Source organism: Cebidichthys violaceus, unplaced genomic scaffold (assembly GCF_023349555.1).
Source record: "Cebidichthys violaceus isolate CVI_PGR_0920_01 unplaced genomic scaffold, fCebVio1.0.p SCAF_460, whole genome shotgun sequence".
NCBI classification, from domain to species: Eukaryota; Metazoa; Chordata; class Actinopteri; order Perciformes; family Stichaeidae; genus Cebidichthys; species Cebidichthys violaceus.
The window spans coordinates 18,068-32,842 of NW_027176662.1; the positions used below are offsets into that span (position 1 = coordinate 18,068).

Sequence of the window (14,775 nt, forward strand, 5' to 3'; positions counted from 1 at the left end):
ATATATATATATATATATATATATATATATATATATATATATATATATATATATATATCACTCACACATGTCATTATTATCCTTACTCTTAACTTATTTCTATAATATTATGGTTCTGAATGTGATATTTTTTAGATAGGCTTGGGTATCCTTAAAATGTTAACTGTTTATTTTTTTTGTTTGGTTTGTTTTTTAATTTTGTTACTGCATTATGGTGCCAAGTATCCTACACAGGAATGAAGTGTGTAAGAGTTATAAATAAGTCCGATGGTAAAGGTGTTGCTGTAAACAAACAAAAAAATAATGATAGAGAGAAACTCTAAATGCAGGGGGGGAGAAGACTTTTTTTTATTATTTGTTTTGTGTGTAGCCTTCAGCAGCCTTCATTGCAAAATAAGTTGAGCATTAAAGAGGCGATCGGAGATCAGCGTTTCTTTTTTTATCGATTCCATTTACACTACACATTTCAGACTGTGTGAAGCCGTCAGATTGATCCTCCGTGATTCTTTTTTTTTTTTTTTTTTTTTGGGCCATCTAAATCACCGCAAGTGGAAATGATTTTGTGCCTGCCGCAGAATTAATGTTGTCTTCGGTGATTTGGTTTATAGGCAAAGTTTAATTTGATTTCTTCTTGTTTGTAAAAAGCCTGCTTGTTTTCGTTCCTGCTGGTCATTGTGGGTTTACTGTATATGAGCATAAGCCGCAGTGCTTTTAGTTTTTCTTTTTTTCCTTCACTCCATCTTATTAAAATAAAAAAGCAGATAGAGATTTTATTCTAGCCCCCCTTCCGGACGGCTGGTCCTCTGCTGTAGGTGATGCAGTTCTCAAGCAATAAAAAATCTTTAGAGCTCAACGGCTGTTTGTCCTCATTTCCTCTCATTATTTTACCTCCTAAATACAAAATAAGAGCTCCTTCGCGAAAAAAAGGTCTTCTTTAATTAGCCTTCCACGAGCTCCTCAGTGTATTATGAGTGTGTTATTACAGCTATAGACTGATACCAACAGGGGTGAGGATTACACCGCTCCTGTGCTCGTTTTTCATCACTGTGACACCAGCTTTAATTGGCTTAAAATGGGCCTCGAACTGAAAAAAAACGATATTCCTGGAGGACTAGAGTTGGTGATATGGACTCGTGATATTGATATGTTCTATTCATATACAGAGACTCATATTCCTGTAGCCTACTATGTTTTTGCTCAGTTAAGAAAATACTACCCCTTCTTGCTGACTAATGTTTAAGCCAATCAACGGGCCCTTTTTTAAATGTATAGGCTGAAGTCCATTAGAAGAGAAGCGAGAGACATTTTAATACAAGTAGATCAAATAAATCCATTTTAAGCTGGTTGTGTAATTTATGTGTACAATGTAAATAATAAATAGAATGTTTCATCACCTTTTTTTGATACTAAACCTTCCAGAAAATGTAACTATTCAGAATTTGAACCAGTTTGAACCTCATAACTTATATATATATATATATATATATATATATATATATATATATATATATATATATATATACTATATAAAGGATAGAAAATACATCATATTAATATATATAATCAAACCAAAAGAAAGTTTTAAAAAGAAAACTAATACAATAACGCCATCAATAACGCCATCATTCAGTCTGTGCTGTTGGAATATTAACCGATAGGATCACAGTAAGAGATCATTTAAAATGTATCTATAATAATTATTTATGGAAGTCTTTTTTTTTCTTCATTAGAAATCTCATTACGCGTCAGCAGGTGTTCACGTTATACACGTCTGATCAGAGATTCCTAAATGAGATTTGATTTCATGACTGCTCATTCCTGATTGGCTGAACCCAGAAGACACGCAGCAGGAAGCTGCCATTGCTGCGAAATTTAAAAAAACAAAGATGTAGTACCAGCTGAGAGACTGAGGGGGAGCACGTCTGTCCAGGGTCTCCACGTTACTGTGAACCGTTTACATAAAACATTATGAACATCATAATTTGCTGGAGCTGATTAATGATGTCCTCAGCTCTATACGGCTCATCTGTGCTGGGCATCAAAAGAGCTCATTGATTCTGAGTTGTGGAAAAAGTCAGACGACTGCAAAATAAAAGCATCCATTGTTGAAAGGGAACTGATTTTTTGTGACATTTTCACTTTGATTTGTAAAAATTAAACAGCTGCTTATAATGACAATACTAACGATACTTTTAGTAATACGTGTCTAGAATCTTTCCTCATTTATGTAAATTGATGAAGTTTTTATTGGAAAAATCTATATCAAAGTTGAACCTGTAGACAAATTATTTTTTTTAATTAACTTTACTTTTTAGTAAACAATGACTGTTTTAAGTAGAATACTCTTCATCAATTAAATGTGACATTATTATTATTAATATGAGTTCCTTGTATTGTGCTCCATGACTTTTCTAAAAGATAAATAATTCTCAAGTTAAATCGGCATGAATCCTCTAAAAGCATCATTGTTGCCAATAATGAAATTCAAATATTGATAGTCATGAATGTATCTTTAATTTATATTAAGCCCATACATTAAAACAAAACCCATGATAAAACAAAAATGCTTGTTAAATAATTTATTCATAATACAAAGTGTTTTTTTCTTCTTCATCTTCTTCCAATAACCTTCCCGGAAGCAATAATACTCTCTTTAGTTCCAACATAACCGATGGTGCAGTAGTCTTCTCCCGCTGTGTGACGAGCTGAATCAGGAAACTTCCCTCAAAATCAAATCCCAAAACAAAAGTGTGCGATGTCGTTAAAACCAGCTGTCCTTTTACAGGGCTTATTTACAGCGCGTACAGCCTATACATGTGTGTTCCGGTACCGAATCGAGAACGTGGAGAGAAAGAGGCGAATGTTACTCTGCAGGAAAGAACAAAACAAGATAAACCACGAAGCAGCAGGTTTATCTGAGAGGGAATATAAGCGCGTCCGGGCTGCCACGTCTCCACTGGTTGAAAACGACATAACTTATTCAGTAAAAAATATATACAATCTCATCTTTAGGCTGCAGCACACATTCATCTCAAACCTGCCCCCCCCCCCCCAACACATTTTTTATTCTCTGGCCTTTTTTAGGACAGTGGATACCCTGGTTAAACTGAGCTTTAGAAGCGTCACAGGCCCCGTTCACACCTGCCATTTTAAAACATGCGTCGCGGGATCCGGATCAGAGTTGGCTGCTAAATAAATCAGTTCTATTAAAATGCTTACAGTCCCTCAAAGCTGCACAAAACACATCATGGGACCTAAAACGGTGTAATCTGCCTTTAACTCAGTGTGTGTGTGTGTGTGTGTGTGTGTGGGGGGGGGGGGGCGACTAGTAATAATGTCTTTTTTTCCCCCTCATATGAAAATATTACGAGGAAACCAATTAACAAGAGCATTCAAATGTCTCCTTCAGAGCAAAACACGTGGCCTCGTTGGCTTGCAAATGTCCCGAATATTGTGTGACAGTTGTGGAGGGAAATAATGTAACAACTGTTGTGAATTAAAACCGCAAAGCAGCGTTACTTGTGGAATAAAAGTCACGCTAATGAGCCCAACACTGATCCGGATAGTGTGTGTGTGTGTGTGTGTGTGTGTGTGTGTGTGTGTGTGTGTGTGTGTATACTATTCTGTTTACATTTACACAGGTTGTTAAAACTCCAGTTGTGTATGCGTAAAAACTGATTTGCGTCGCCAAAACAATGTCCTGTCCCAACACGTGCGTGTCCTTTACACTCGCGTGAGCTTGTCCATCATCGGTCTTCTTGAAGTCCAGGTTCAGGAGTCATATCTCCGTGTTTGCAGTGTCTGTAAGTGGGTTTGGATGCGGCCAAAGGGCGTCTTGGCGCACATTCGGGTTTTTTTACGCATTTTCTTGCTCTGCCTGAGCATAATGCGACCCCCCCTCAGGCGCATGTTTTGTAGTGTCAGCAGGTGGAAAGGGGGTCAGAAAGAGCGCGACAAGTCTCTGTTGGACCCCTTTGCCCTTCCTCTTCCTCCTCTTCCTCGTACGGTTGCCCCCCTCCCGCCACGCTGTGGGCATCACAAGGTGTCCGAGCTGTTGCTGCACGGGCTGATCAGCGCCAGGTTGGTGGCCTTGTGCTTTTTCAACAGTCTCGTAATCTTCTCGTCGTCCGAATTCGGGTCCAGAGGCTTGTTGTACTCGTCGTCGTCGTCGTTGTCCGAGCTCTCCTTCATCTTCTCCGTCTCAGAGTCGTGCTTCTTCTTGGCCGTGGCCATTTCCGCCGCGTGTCTCTTCCGCCATTTGGTCCTCCTGTTCTGAAACCAGACCTGTGGAGGGGAGAGGGAGAGAGATGCTCAACAGGTCCACGAATGATAATCAAAAATGATCAAAATGTGATCAAAAGTAATCAAAAAGCACAAAACCAAAATGATCCATTAAAATAAGCAGGGGCAAAACACACCAAATAAAAAAAACAATATAAATTACTAATAACAGCATCAATAAAAACAACAATAATTTAAATAATATAGGTTGTTTCATGTAATTCATCACAAATAACTTTTTATCTTCGCCTGCGCACCAATAAGTGGAATTTCACAGATTACAGAAAAGTGAAAGTTGACCAAATACAATGTTCCACATTTGGCAAAAATGACACAGCAGGTGTTTTTATTTATATATTTCTGTTTACCTTGACTTGACTCTCGGTCATCCCTAAAGAGTAGGCCAGGCGGGCTCTCTCTGGACCGGCCAGGTATTTCGTCTGCTCGAAAGTTTTCTCCAGTGCAAAGATCTGCTGTCCTGAAAAGGTCGGTCTGGAGTGTTTCTTCTTCCCGTCCTTGTCCAACATCATACTAGCTTGACCTGGAAGGAGACAGCACAAGGGGGCATGGTTATGTAAACATAGTGCAAATTCAGACAAATTTATTGTTATTATTATTTTATTTATTATTATCATTTGGATGCCCTTATAAGTCAGAATGAGCCTCAATTATTCCTAAAACGTGTCTGAGGAACATGGCGAGTTTACTGACAAAGGTATATACGATGGCGCCCTTTATTATAGCTTTAAGACCATTATTTATATATATATATAAATATAATAGTATTAAACCTTATCCCTATTTTATATATATATATATATATATAATTTTTTTTTCTTCTTTACAAGTTTGAACGTCCTGGCAAGTATCACATTATAATTAAATGTTCTATCAAGAACTTCCAGTGTCTGTGATGCTCAAAAGTAGCCTGCCTTTATTATGGTGGTCAACATGCATCGCTTCTAAATAATTAATTATAATAGATTTAGATCACGTGATCACTGTGTATCATATTTTGTTTGTGTGGGTTTGCTTTGTGCTGTTTTGTAAATTATATCTAAACCCACAAGCAACATTCTACTACCCCACAGAGGGGCCGTTATTTTTTCTCTCTTTCTTTCTGAATGTATTTCCTCTAACAGTGTACAAGCAGATCGGCAGTCAGGCGGGACTTACTAGGACAGGGAAGCCGCGGGTCCCTCCAGGGAGAACCCTGCATCACCCCGGGCCAGAAGATGGGCGCTCTCCCCGGCAGCTCGGCCAGGGGCTTCGGGTACCGCGACATCGGGCTGAAGTACATCCCCGCTGCCGCGGCGGCGGCCGCGGTGGTGGTCAGGCCGTTTATCCTGGGGAACCCGGAGAGCAGCTGTCCGGCCGTGGTGATGGGTCTCCCCAGGATGTCGCTTATTCCGTGCGGGGTCCCCATGGCCATGTGGGAGTTGAGGCAGGAGAGCTGCTGCGTCTTGAAGCCCGCCGGGCTCTGCTGCAGCGAGTACGGGAACAGGGACGTCTTCATCTCGGTCATGTTGTGCAACGCCGCCAGCGGGGTGCTGCCCAGGACGAAAGCACTCTGCCGGTTAGCCTCCATTTGCCCGACCGCTAACATTTGTGAACATGAACCACCAAACTCGCCTGGATAAAAAACCGGAGATAAAATGATAATCTTTCAGAGTAAATAAAGGCGCAGAGCGGACTGGTGATATTCAGGATCCAGGCCACTTCTGCCGCCTTCTGCAAAAGTATCCCGGATAAGGAAGAAGCAGACTCTTGAAATGCTGAAAAACTTGGAGCAAAAGCGAACTTCTCTTTTCTCGTGGGAACTGAAAAAGCTTGGTCAAAACTCCCACAAAATGTCTCTCCGCGTGCTTGCTTTGGTCGCAGTCTGCCAGCTGGGAGAAGGCTGCATGCGTCCGCCGCAGGAATCCTCTCGGAAGTCGGCCGGTCTGATGATGTTTTTAGTGGTTTTGATGGGAACCATTAAAGGGTCGACTTGTCTTTCCATAAATTGACTCGCTCTAGGCTGGGAGTGAAGCGGGACCCGCTGATAATAGCGCAGCCACCTGCACGCGCGCTATTCCCATTGGACGGGGGCTGAGTGAGACCGTGCCCTGATTGGAGGAGACAGAGACTCCCGCTGCTTCTACACGTGCATCTTCGCTGGACGGCTGCTGCCTTGACTTGCTGTCGGAAATAGCAGTTTCCAACTCAACTGCGTATGAACGAGCCTTCTCGGTGGTTATAAGGACTGACTGGATTTATTTATGACAAATGATGATCCATATTGCGGACACGTTACGTTTCAGAGCGGATACACAGGCGAAAAAAATAAGCTAGCATAGCACAGTGGGCTGTTATTTAAAGGCCCAGGCTTTATAAACGTGTCCACTTATTTTTTAAACAGTTTTTGTATTTGCACTCGACACTTAACACTTAAACTAAATGTGTTCTAAAAGGCCACAATTATGTTTTTCTGACTTTCTTGTGCAAAAAGCTCCACTATAGAAAATAAAGTACAACTATCATCCTCGACTGAAACCACTCGATTGTTGCACAAATGCCGTATTAAAGACTTTGAAGTTGTGGAATCCGGGGTGCTGGAGGAGACCGTGAACGCACCAACAGCCACACTCTATTAAGATCTTTAGCTGTGCCGTTAATGATGCCTCTCACAGCCGTGGAAATCATTGTTTCCACATATGACAAAGAATATACATTTACATTATAAGCTGTTACCGCAGACAGTGAGAGTATATTAAAGCAGACACGGGACTCTGCGGGGGGGGTCTTAATGTGTGGAGACTGAAAATTAAATTTCAAAGACCAGTCCACGGAAAAAAACACGATTCAACTTGATTTTTTTTACTAGGCTATTTTACAATTTATTTTGGTTGATATCTTTCATATGATAGGCGGCATGGGCTTCTCAACCATGTCGGCATGTTGTTTATTTCCTCTGCACATTTGTGTGATTGATCCAGGTACTTTGGAGAATGATGTCGGACTAAACTGAGTTATTCCAGCGCGCGTTGTAATCCGCCTTCCTAAAAAAAGATTATGGTTTCACTCACTTTAACACCATCAGGAACATTATATCACGTCGTTTCACGTTTTCCATCAGGTATTTGAAATAAAAGAGTCAGTCTGTGAAGATTAGTGGATCATAACAGAGCATAAACTCTTTAAAGGACAGAGCTCGGGTTTGTTTTTTTACAAGAGTGAGATAATCAGTGTTTTGGAGTCAAACTGCGTTATTACGGAGAAAGCGTGTGAGAAAACGCGCCCGGGCTCCAGTCATCACTGTGAGTGCTGTAATATTTTATGGAGATGTGGGAAGGTTGTAAGAGTGAAATATGGCCACGTTAGCATTTGAAAGGCTTCAGCAAATGCACCTTGCTGCCCATTTGCTCACCGGGGGAAAGATTGTGGATTTTAAAAGGTTTTCTTTTTTTTTTCAACGCGAGGTGATTCACAATTTTGACTGTATTTCTTCAGGTTGAAGGGATGCAGCAGCCATTCACACGTTTTCTAATTCTGCAAATGGCCCCTCTATTTCTAATTCATATCCGTATATTCTCCCCTGATCATATACATTGGTTTTTATCACCTTGTTTTAAAGTCTTTCTAAAATGATCAGAGGAGAAGCTTTTTTTGATAAAAAAAGAAGAAATATATTATATATATATCTTCTTATGGGATGATTTTTAAATAGCCAAGCTGACAACCGTTGCTCAATCTCCGTCGTTTTTTGTAAAATGTGAGTGAGTTAAATAAAGCAGCCGTACTGGCTGACCCGGTGTGAGATCAATGGCAGAACGATTGGCACTTTTTCCAGTTCATCTACAGCCAAAGACGAGAGCTGCCAAACAGCCCGTCACCGTAAAACACTAATCGCAATTTAACCTAATGAATGATTTGAATTTTTATCTCCTGAATTCACGAGTCATTTAAATTTGAATCTCTCAAACTCCGATCTATTAGAGAAAATAGACGTGGCGCCGACTTAAACGAATGGAGGGTAAACAATCTTGACACATAATTACTGGACAAATTATTAAACCAATAAAATAGCATTTATTTCTAGGATTTAACACCAAAGTATTGACTGACACTTACATTATTGTTTTTTAAAGATGATAAAAAAGGAAATATCAACAACATCAAACACAATAAATCAAATATAATAATAATAATAATAATAACAACAGCAATAACAACAACAACATCGATAATAATAATAATAATATAATATTAATAATCTAACTAGAATAACAACAAATACTAAAACAGCGTTAGCCTTTACAATATATTCTTAATAGAAAATATACATTTTCTTATTATCTATTCAAATCTTTGTCGTAAAACGTGAACCTGTTGCTCACAGCACAGTGCAGATGAATATAAGGCGGATTTATGCGCTAAACTCTATTGTGATTTTTAATAATGGCTTGTTGGCCCGCTGATGGCGCGTACCGCGGGCCTTTTTTGTCCCACCATTGAAGGGGAATTGGTTAATAAACAGCGTAAAGATAATCTTATCTGAGGCCTAACCTCGACACGAAGGGGAATTGACAGAGCAGTGCCGGGGAAGATAAGCAGATGTTCGGACAAAAAGACGCTTGTTGCAGTCAGTAGATCTGCTGCGAGTCACCGAAGCGTTCAGCTGCTTCATCGCCACTCACTGCCTCTCTGTCCCTCTGTCCTGGAAGCACCGAACACAATGATCGCACACATTAAACAAATACACACACGTGCAATCTAAATGACAGAACATTTTATAATAATAATAATAATAAAAAAACACTTCTATTTTTTAAAATATTTTTTTAAAACAATCATAGAATTTTACAAGTTTTATCAGCTATTATAATACAATATACAAACATATATTTACGGTCATCAGTACATAAACGGTCTTTCACACCCACTGGGAAGTCAAATGGTAGATAAAGGCCTGGGGCTCCTTTTCAAACATGTGATTACATGTAATCTAGTCAGTGCAGGACGTCCAACTTGAACCTTGTATAATTTGGCCGGGAGCGCCCTCTCGTGGCACAAATTTAAACCACCTTGAGAAGTTGAGATGTGCGCAACAAAATTATCTGGATGAAAGAAAAACGTTCATTATATATCATCATATGCTGATACTTGAGTTAAGACTCTCTATTGATTTGATTTAGATGCTGTAAGAAAACGATGGAGATACTCATGAAAAGCAACTGTTTATAATTAAAAAAACACTTGTCATATGATGAATTCTACACAAATTAAGTGTGGAATGTGGAATGAATAAAAATATCTGCAAGTTACAACAAATTGAAGCCAAGAACCATCATGTGAGGGTTAATTAGGTTTTGTATATAAAAACTGTTGCACTTGAGCTGGTTTCTCATCAAGAATGATGAACACTATTTTTCAAATAAAAATCAGGACAAAAATGAACAAAAAATATACATGCACGCTGGAAACGTGCCAACTGAACAAAAAAACAAAAAAATAAAACAAAAGACTAGTCTTTAAGTGCATGAGCTGCAAAATAATGACACGTTTAAAAAAGTCACTTGTGAAAGTCACAAAGGCCAATAGAATTGGTTTCTCCGAGCACATTCATAATTTCATTTATAATGGCATCACTGAATTTCCCTCATTTACCAGTAAAATCACTAAAACAGAATTACTTTCAATTCCCTCTATCTGGCCTTGTCTCCTAATTCAGACTATTCAAAACTGTTTTGCAATCTTACATTGGATATCTTTAATTTACCATGTGTGTATTTACAAAGTGTGTGTGTGTGTGTGTGTGTGTGTGTGTGTGTGTGTTCGTCACTGGAGGCACTCTAACACACCATTGAGAGTGCCCTCATCCAGCTGTTTCAAAATATATGTAATTTTCATTATTGTTTTCAAATAAACTTTGGCTCTTCAGTCTCTCAGATAATTTGTCCTTTAGTTGTAGTTTAATTATATGGCATCATTTATGAATTAATATGGACTTGGTTTTATGTTACCCTCAATGTGTTCAGAAAGTTCAGGAAGGCCTTTATTGTCAACACAAAATCGATTATGTTTCATCTACAACATCTTCCACAAATGTATAGTATCAAAAAACATTCTGAATTAGCGTTTAATTACTCATATATCACAAAGGCCTGCTGGTGATCTCAAGCTCAATTGAATCTGAGTAAAAATCTCAGCCAATGAATTCAAGTGAAAACATTTTTTTAGTCCTTTAAACATGGTTTCCTGGTTCTAGACCCTTGAACGTTTGTAAATCATCAAGGGACCACAGGGGATTGAGTGAACATATTCTCATATAACATTTGCTAACCAGCCTAAGGGACGCCCAGGCACATAGACAGGCACAATAAACATTGATATACTTCGCCGTCAATTAATGCTTTAAAAGTGATCAGTACAATTTGTATATCAATACAGTAAATAACTGGCAGCTAAGTGTATCTCTTAGTACTTTTGGCGGGTTCAGGTGAGAGAAAATAAAACCATGTATAATAAATCACAATGAGACAAATAAATTGGTTTTAGAGATTCTTTTTAGCTGAAAAGCTCAACGAAGCATGACTGAACAGAACAGTCTTTACTTGGGCATCAAAACAGAGATCTACATCAAATATCGTGCCAAGATTTCTAGAAGCCTGCCTCATATTCTTTGTAAGGGAACCACGGTTGATTATCTAAATTTTTTTATTACATTTAAAAATATGTGTGGCATTCAGCATTTAACATCATTGAGGCAAGCAACGAAGTAATCTAAGATATTAGAATGGAGGGGATTTATAGTTGAGTGTTAACCACGGAACAATGGTGTGAGACACTGTGGTCCTGAATGAGCTGGGAGAAAGCTTAAATACGGAAACAACAGTGGGCCAAGAACGAAGCCATGAGGAACCCCACAATTAAAATGAGCAGTTGTCCATAAGACAAAGAGAAAAGAGAAAGTTCTATTGGAAAAATAAAAAAGTAGCAGGTGTAGAGCTGTTCGCTTTTGACCAACCCAGGTTTCTAGACAGTGCAGGAGAACGGAGTGGTAAAGTCTCAAATGCAGCACTGAAATCATTAAAAGCAGTAAGACTGAGCACTCACCTCAGTCAGCTGTTCTAAGTAAGTTGTTGGAGCAATTAAATGACGACTGGAAAGGCAGTGACTGTTAAAATAGGTAATAAATTCATTCAGATTTTGTGGAGGTGTAGTAGTGGGGATAAACCAATTATTCAATGTTGCTGCATTGTCAGCAGTAAAATTGTGAGGCTGAGCAAAGGTGATGTTTTAACAGAGAAAAATAAAAAAGAAGAAGAAGAGAGTTAATTAGCTTTAAAAAAAAACACAACTTTGTTGTCCGATAATAAAGACATCTGCTAGCTGTAGATTTTCTGGTCAGAAACCAGAAGAAAGTACCAAGTCGAGGACACAACCTTTGGAATGTGTATCTATTTAACTGATTGTACAAGAATAAATGATCAAGGAACTCACCAGCTATGAGATATGAAGGGCAGCAAACATGGAGATCTGTTTAAAATCTCCCAGAATAAGCCCTAATTTCTGCATTAAAATTCCCATCGACAGTGACGGAGGGTGCAGGTATTTCCCCACTGAGGCCTTCAGGGGCAGTAATGGACGTCTGGGAAATATTTTGGCGGGATGATGTTCTCCTTACGTCCATGTGCATGATTAACAAACACTTGAGTTGGCAACACAATGTCAAATGTTTTGCCCTTAACCAGGTTGGATGGATGTCATTACTTTAAAATAACTGCCTGTGTTCCCAAAAGAGGTTCAATTTGTCAATGAATCAAACACCCTGGCAGAGCGCTAATTAGAGCCAGGTGTGAAGCGATGGCAATCTGCTGTAACGCCTACTACCTCGGCCTCAGGGGGGAATGGGATACATGGATGTGACTCATGGATCTCTTCAGTGTGGCGAACAAGAGGATAAAGTGAGTTTTTACCAGTTCAGACTTCTGTTTTCGGCTATCATTTGTTCAGATGTGGAGGATGAGTCTAGAAATCTAACATTCATTAGAACCTTTGGCTCTGCGAAGACGGAGGGACCAAACCAGGAAAAAGATGGCCTTATTTCTGGGGAAGCAGGAGGCTGCTGCTGTCGACCAGGAGATGAATCGCTCATTCTTCGGAATTTGAGAAAGGCTGGGGATCCGGCCTTCCAGTTCGGCTATTTATTGAGATTGCCGACAACTTCCAGCGCAGTCCGGTTGAGAGGTGAGCCGAGGCATTGATGTGAAAGTGTGACAGCAGGGTCCTGTTATGGCCGGTATCCAGTATAGGTTAATGAAAATTGGCATGCAGTTAAAAGCCAGTTTAAGATGACTTAAAAAGTAGACATCCAGACCTATCAAGTTTTTAAAAAATGCTTTAAAAACTAAGTGATTTAAAAAAAATGGTTGTAAAAACTGGAGTGCTCAACAGCCAGCCAGGGCTAATGAAGGTATGTCTTTGTGAAACTTAAACCTCGTTACTGAATGATCACAATTGTGGCCAAACAAGTGTTAATATTTATTTGGTATGTCAATTATCCTTGTTTATATTTGGAAACTAGACTGTAATTAACATGATTTACGGATGAGAACTGCAGTCAAATGACACGATTTTTAAATTTGAATGATTTTTTTAATGTATTTTTGTGTGTCTCTGTCCTCCATAAAATGCTGGAGGATCAGCTGGAGAACCACAGCAAGGCTCACCAGAAGCAGCTCCGAGCTGAAATCAATGCTGAACTCAGAGTAAGGAAACACAAGTAAAGCCAAAATATTTGCTCAATATGATTGTTGATGTGAGGGTCCTCCTGGTGGAGCTGGAAAACATTGCTAGGAAGAGGAGCGTCTTTAAAATCCCGCTAACTGCCCCCGTGACCTGGTCCTGGGTAAAGTGGAAGATAATGGATGGATAAAAAATAATGATATTGTATGCAACATTGTGCCATAGTATAGTATTACATAAATAATAATGAAATATGTAAATAAAAAAAGCCACAGAAATTAAATGTAATCGTCTTTCATGAAAAATGTCAAAAAAATGCTATAAAAATGTTAAAAATGTCATAGTACAATATGCCATTTAAAAAAAGTATAATATAGTATGTCAAAATGTCAGTATAAAAAAGTCATAAAAATATAGAATGGTATGTAAAAAATGTCAGAGTATAGTATGTCTTGGATCTTGACATCTGAAGTCATAGTGTTAGATATCAGAAAAATAGTCAAAAAAGGCATAATATGGTATACCATAATACAACAATGAGATATGAAAAAATGTCATGGTATATTATGCCATAAAAAACAACAACTACATTATAAAAAGCCTTAAAAACATAAAATCAATAAAATCTTAATATTGTATGCAATGAGATTGTCATTAAAATGTTCACATAGAGTATGTCTCAAGAAATTGAAAAGGCCCATGGTTGAAGGTGTAGCTGTACACATCATAAATGTAGCTCCCCATTATACCCTTTTCACACCTGAGTAGATGGTCAAGAGAGAGAGACAGACATCAACACTATTAAGCCAGGACCCGTCTCTGAAAATAGAGACAAGAAATTGTTTATTCATGAGCAGTGATACAATATAAGCCACTAATATGTCTCTTTGGAACTTGCTGCCACTAAGTGTATCTCATCAATGATTCTGTTGTTCAGATTTCTAAGTAATCTGTAATTTTAATTGATTTAGAACAGCCTCGATACTAGTGTCAATGTTGTCTTAATGTTGTCCTCCATTGTTGTTATTATTACTCCTTCGTTCCGGCACAAAGGTGACAATGCATGACAACGTCATTAGTCCCGCACTAGGCAATAATCGTTCCCCCATGGCGCTCATTGGCTCAATGACTTTTTAATCGAGAAACCTGTGTTTCATGGCTCGATGCCTGATTATTTTGTCAACTCAAATTTGGTGGATTGGGTGGTTTCAAAAGTGTTGACCCAGACAAGGTTCTTTTAGTTGGGGGACCCAAAGCAGTTTGCTGTCTTTCCTAATGGTCTGCCACTGGTGTTTTTTTCCCCATGAACCAGGGTGTATTTCATCAATGTGAGCATCAAAATCTACTACAACATGATATTCTAAAGATCATCAAACTTCAGTGTAACAGAAAACAGGCAGTCAGATCCAAAGTTTCACTGAACACCTAGGGTTTTGTCGAGGAAATACACAAAATTATTGGGCTGTCCAAGCAAGATGCAGTGATCAATCGTCTCAGTGTTTCTGTCAGGGGGCCGCATATGCAGTACAACGAGTGGAAGTCCACATGCAGCTGTCTGGCCATCTCTAGTTGTTGGTTGGTCATCAGCTAGTCATTGAGGACGACCAGCAGAGGCTTTTCTCCAAACAGCTTCCTTGGCTTATGACGAGGTCAGCCTGCTGGATGTCTTATGCTACAGAATCTTTGAATCAATAAGCCTCCAGTCGACGTGTGGACAACTGTCAGCAGCTGGAAGAACAGATCCTCTTTCAACCTGAAGAACCA

At 39.0% G+C, this 14,775-nt stretch overlaps 1 protein-coding gene across 1 annotated transcript; it reads right to left on the minus strand.

Moving 5' to 3' along the window:
- Positions 1-2,534: 2,534 nt before the first annotated feature.
- LOC137886884 (homeobox protein Nkx-6.2-like) lies at positions 2,535-6,278 on the minus strand. The gene is made up of 3 exons (XM_068729554.1): positions 5,458-6,278; positions 4,650-4,822; positions 2,535-4,284 (listed from the first exon to the last, which is right to left on the minus strand). Exons 1-3 carry the CDS (start codon positions 5,885-5,887, stop codon positions 4,036-4,038), a joined length of 852 nt encoding a protein of 283 aa, XP_068585655.1. The 5' UTR covers positions 5,888-6,278; the 3' UTR covers positions 2,535-4,035.
- Between the last annotated feature and the right edge of the window lie 8,497 nt (positions 6,279-14,775).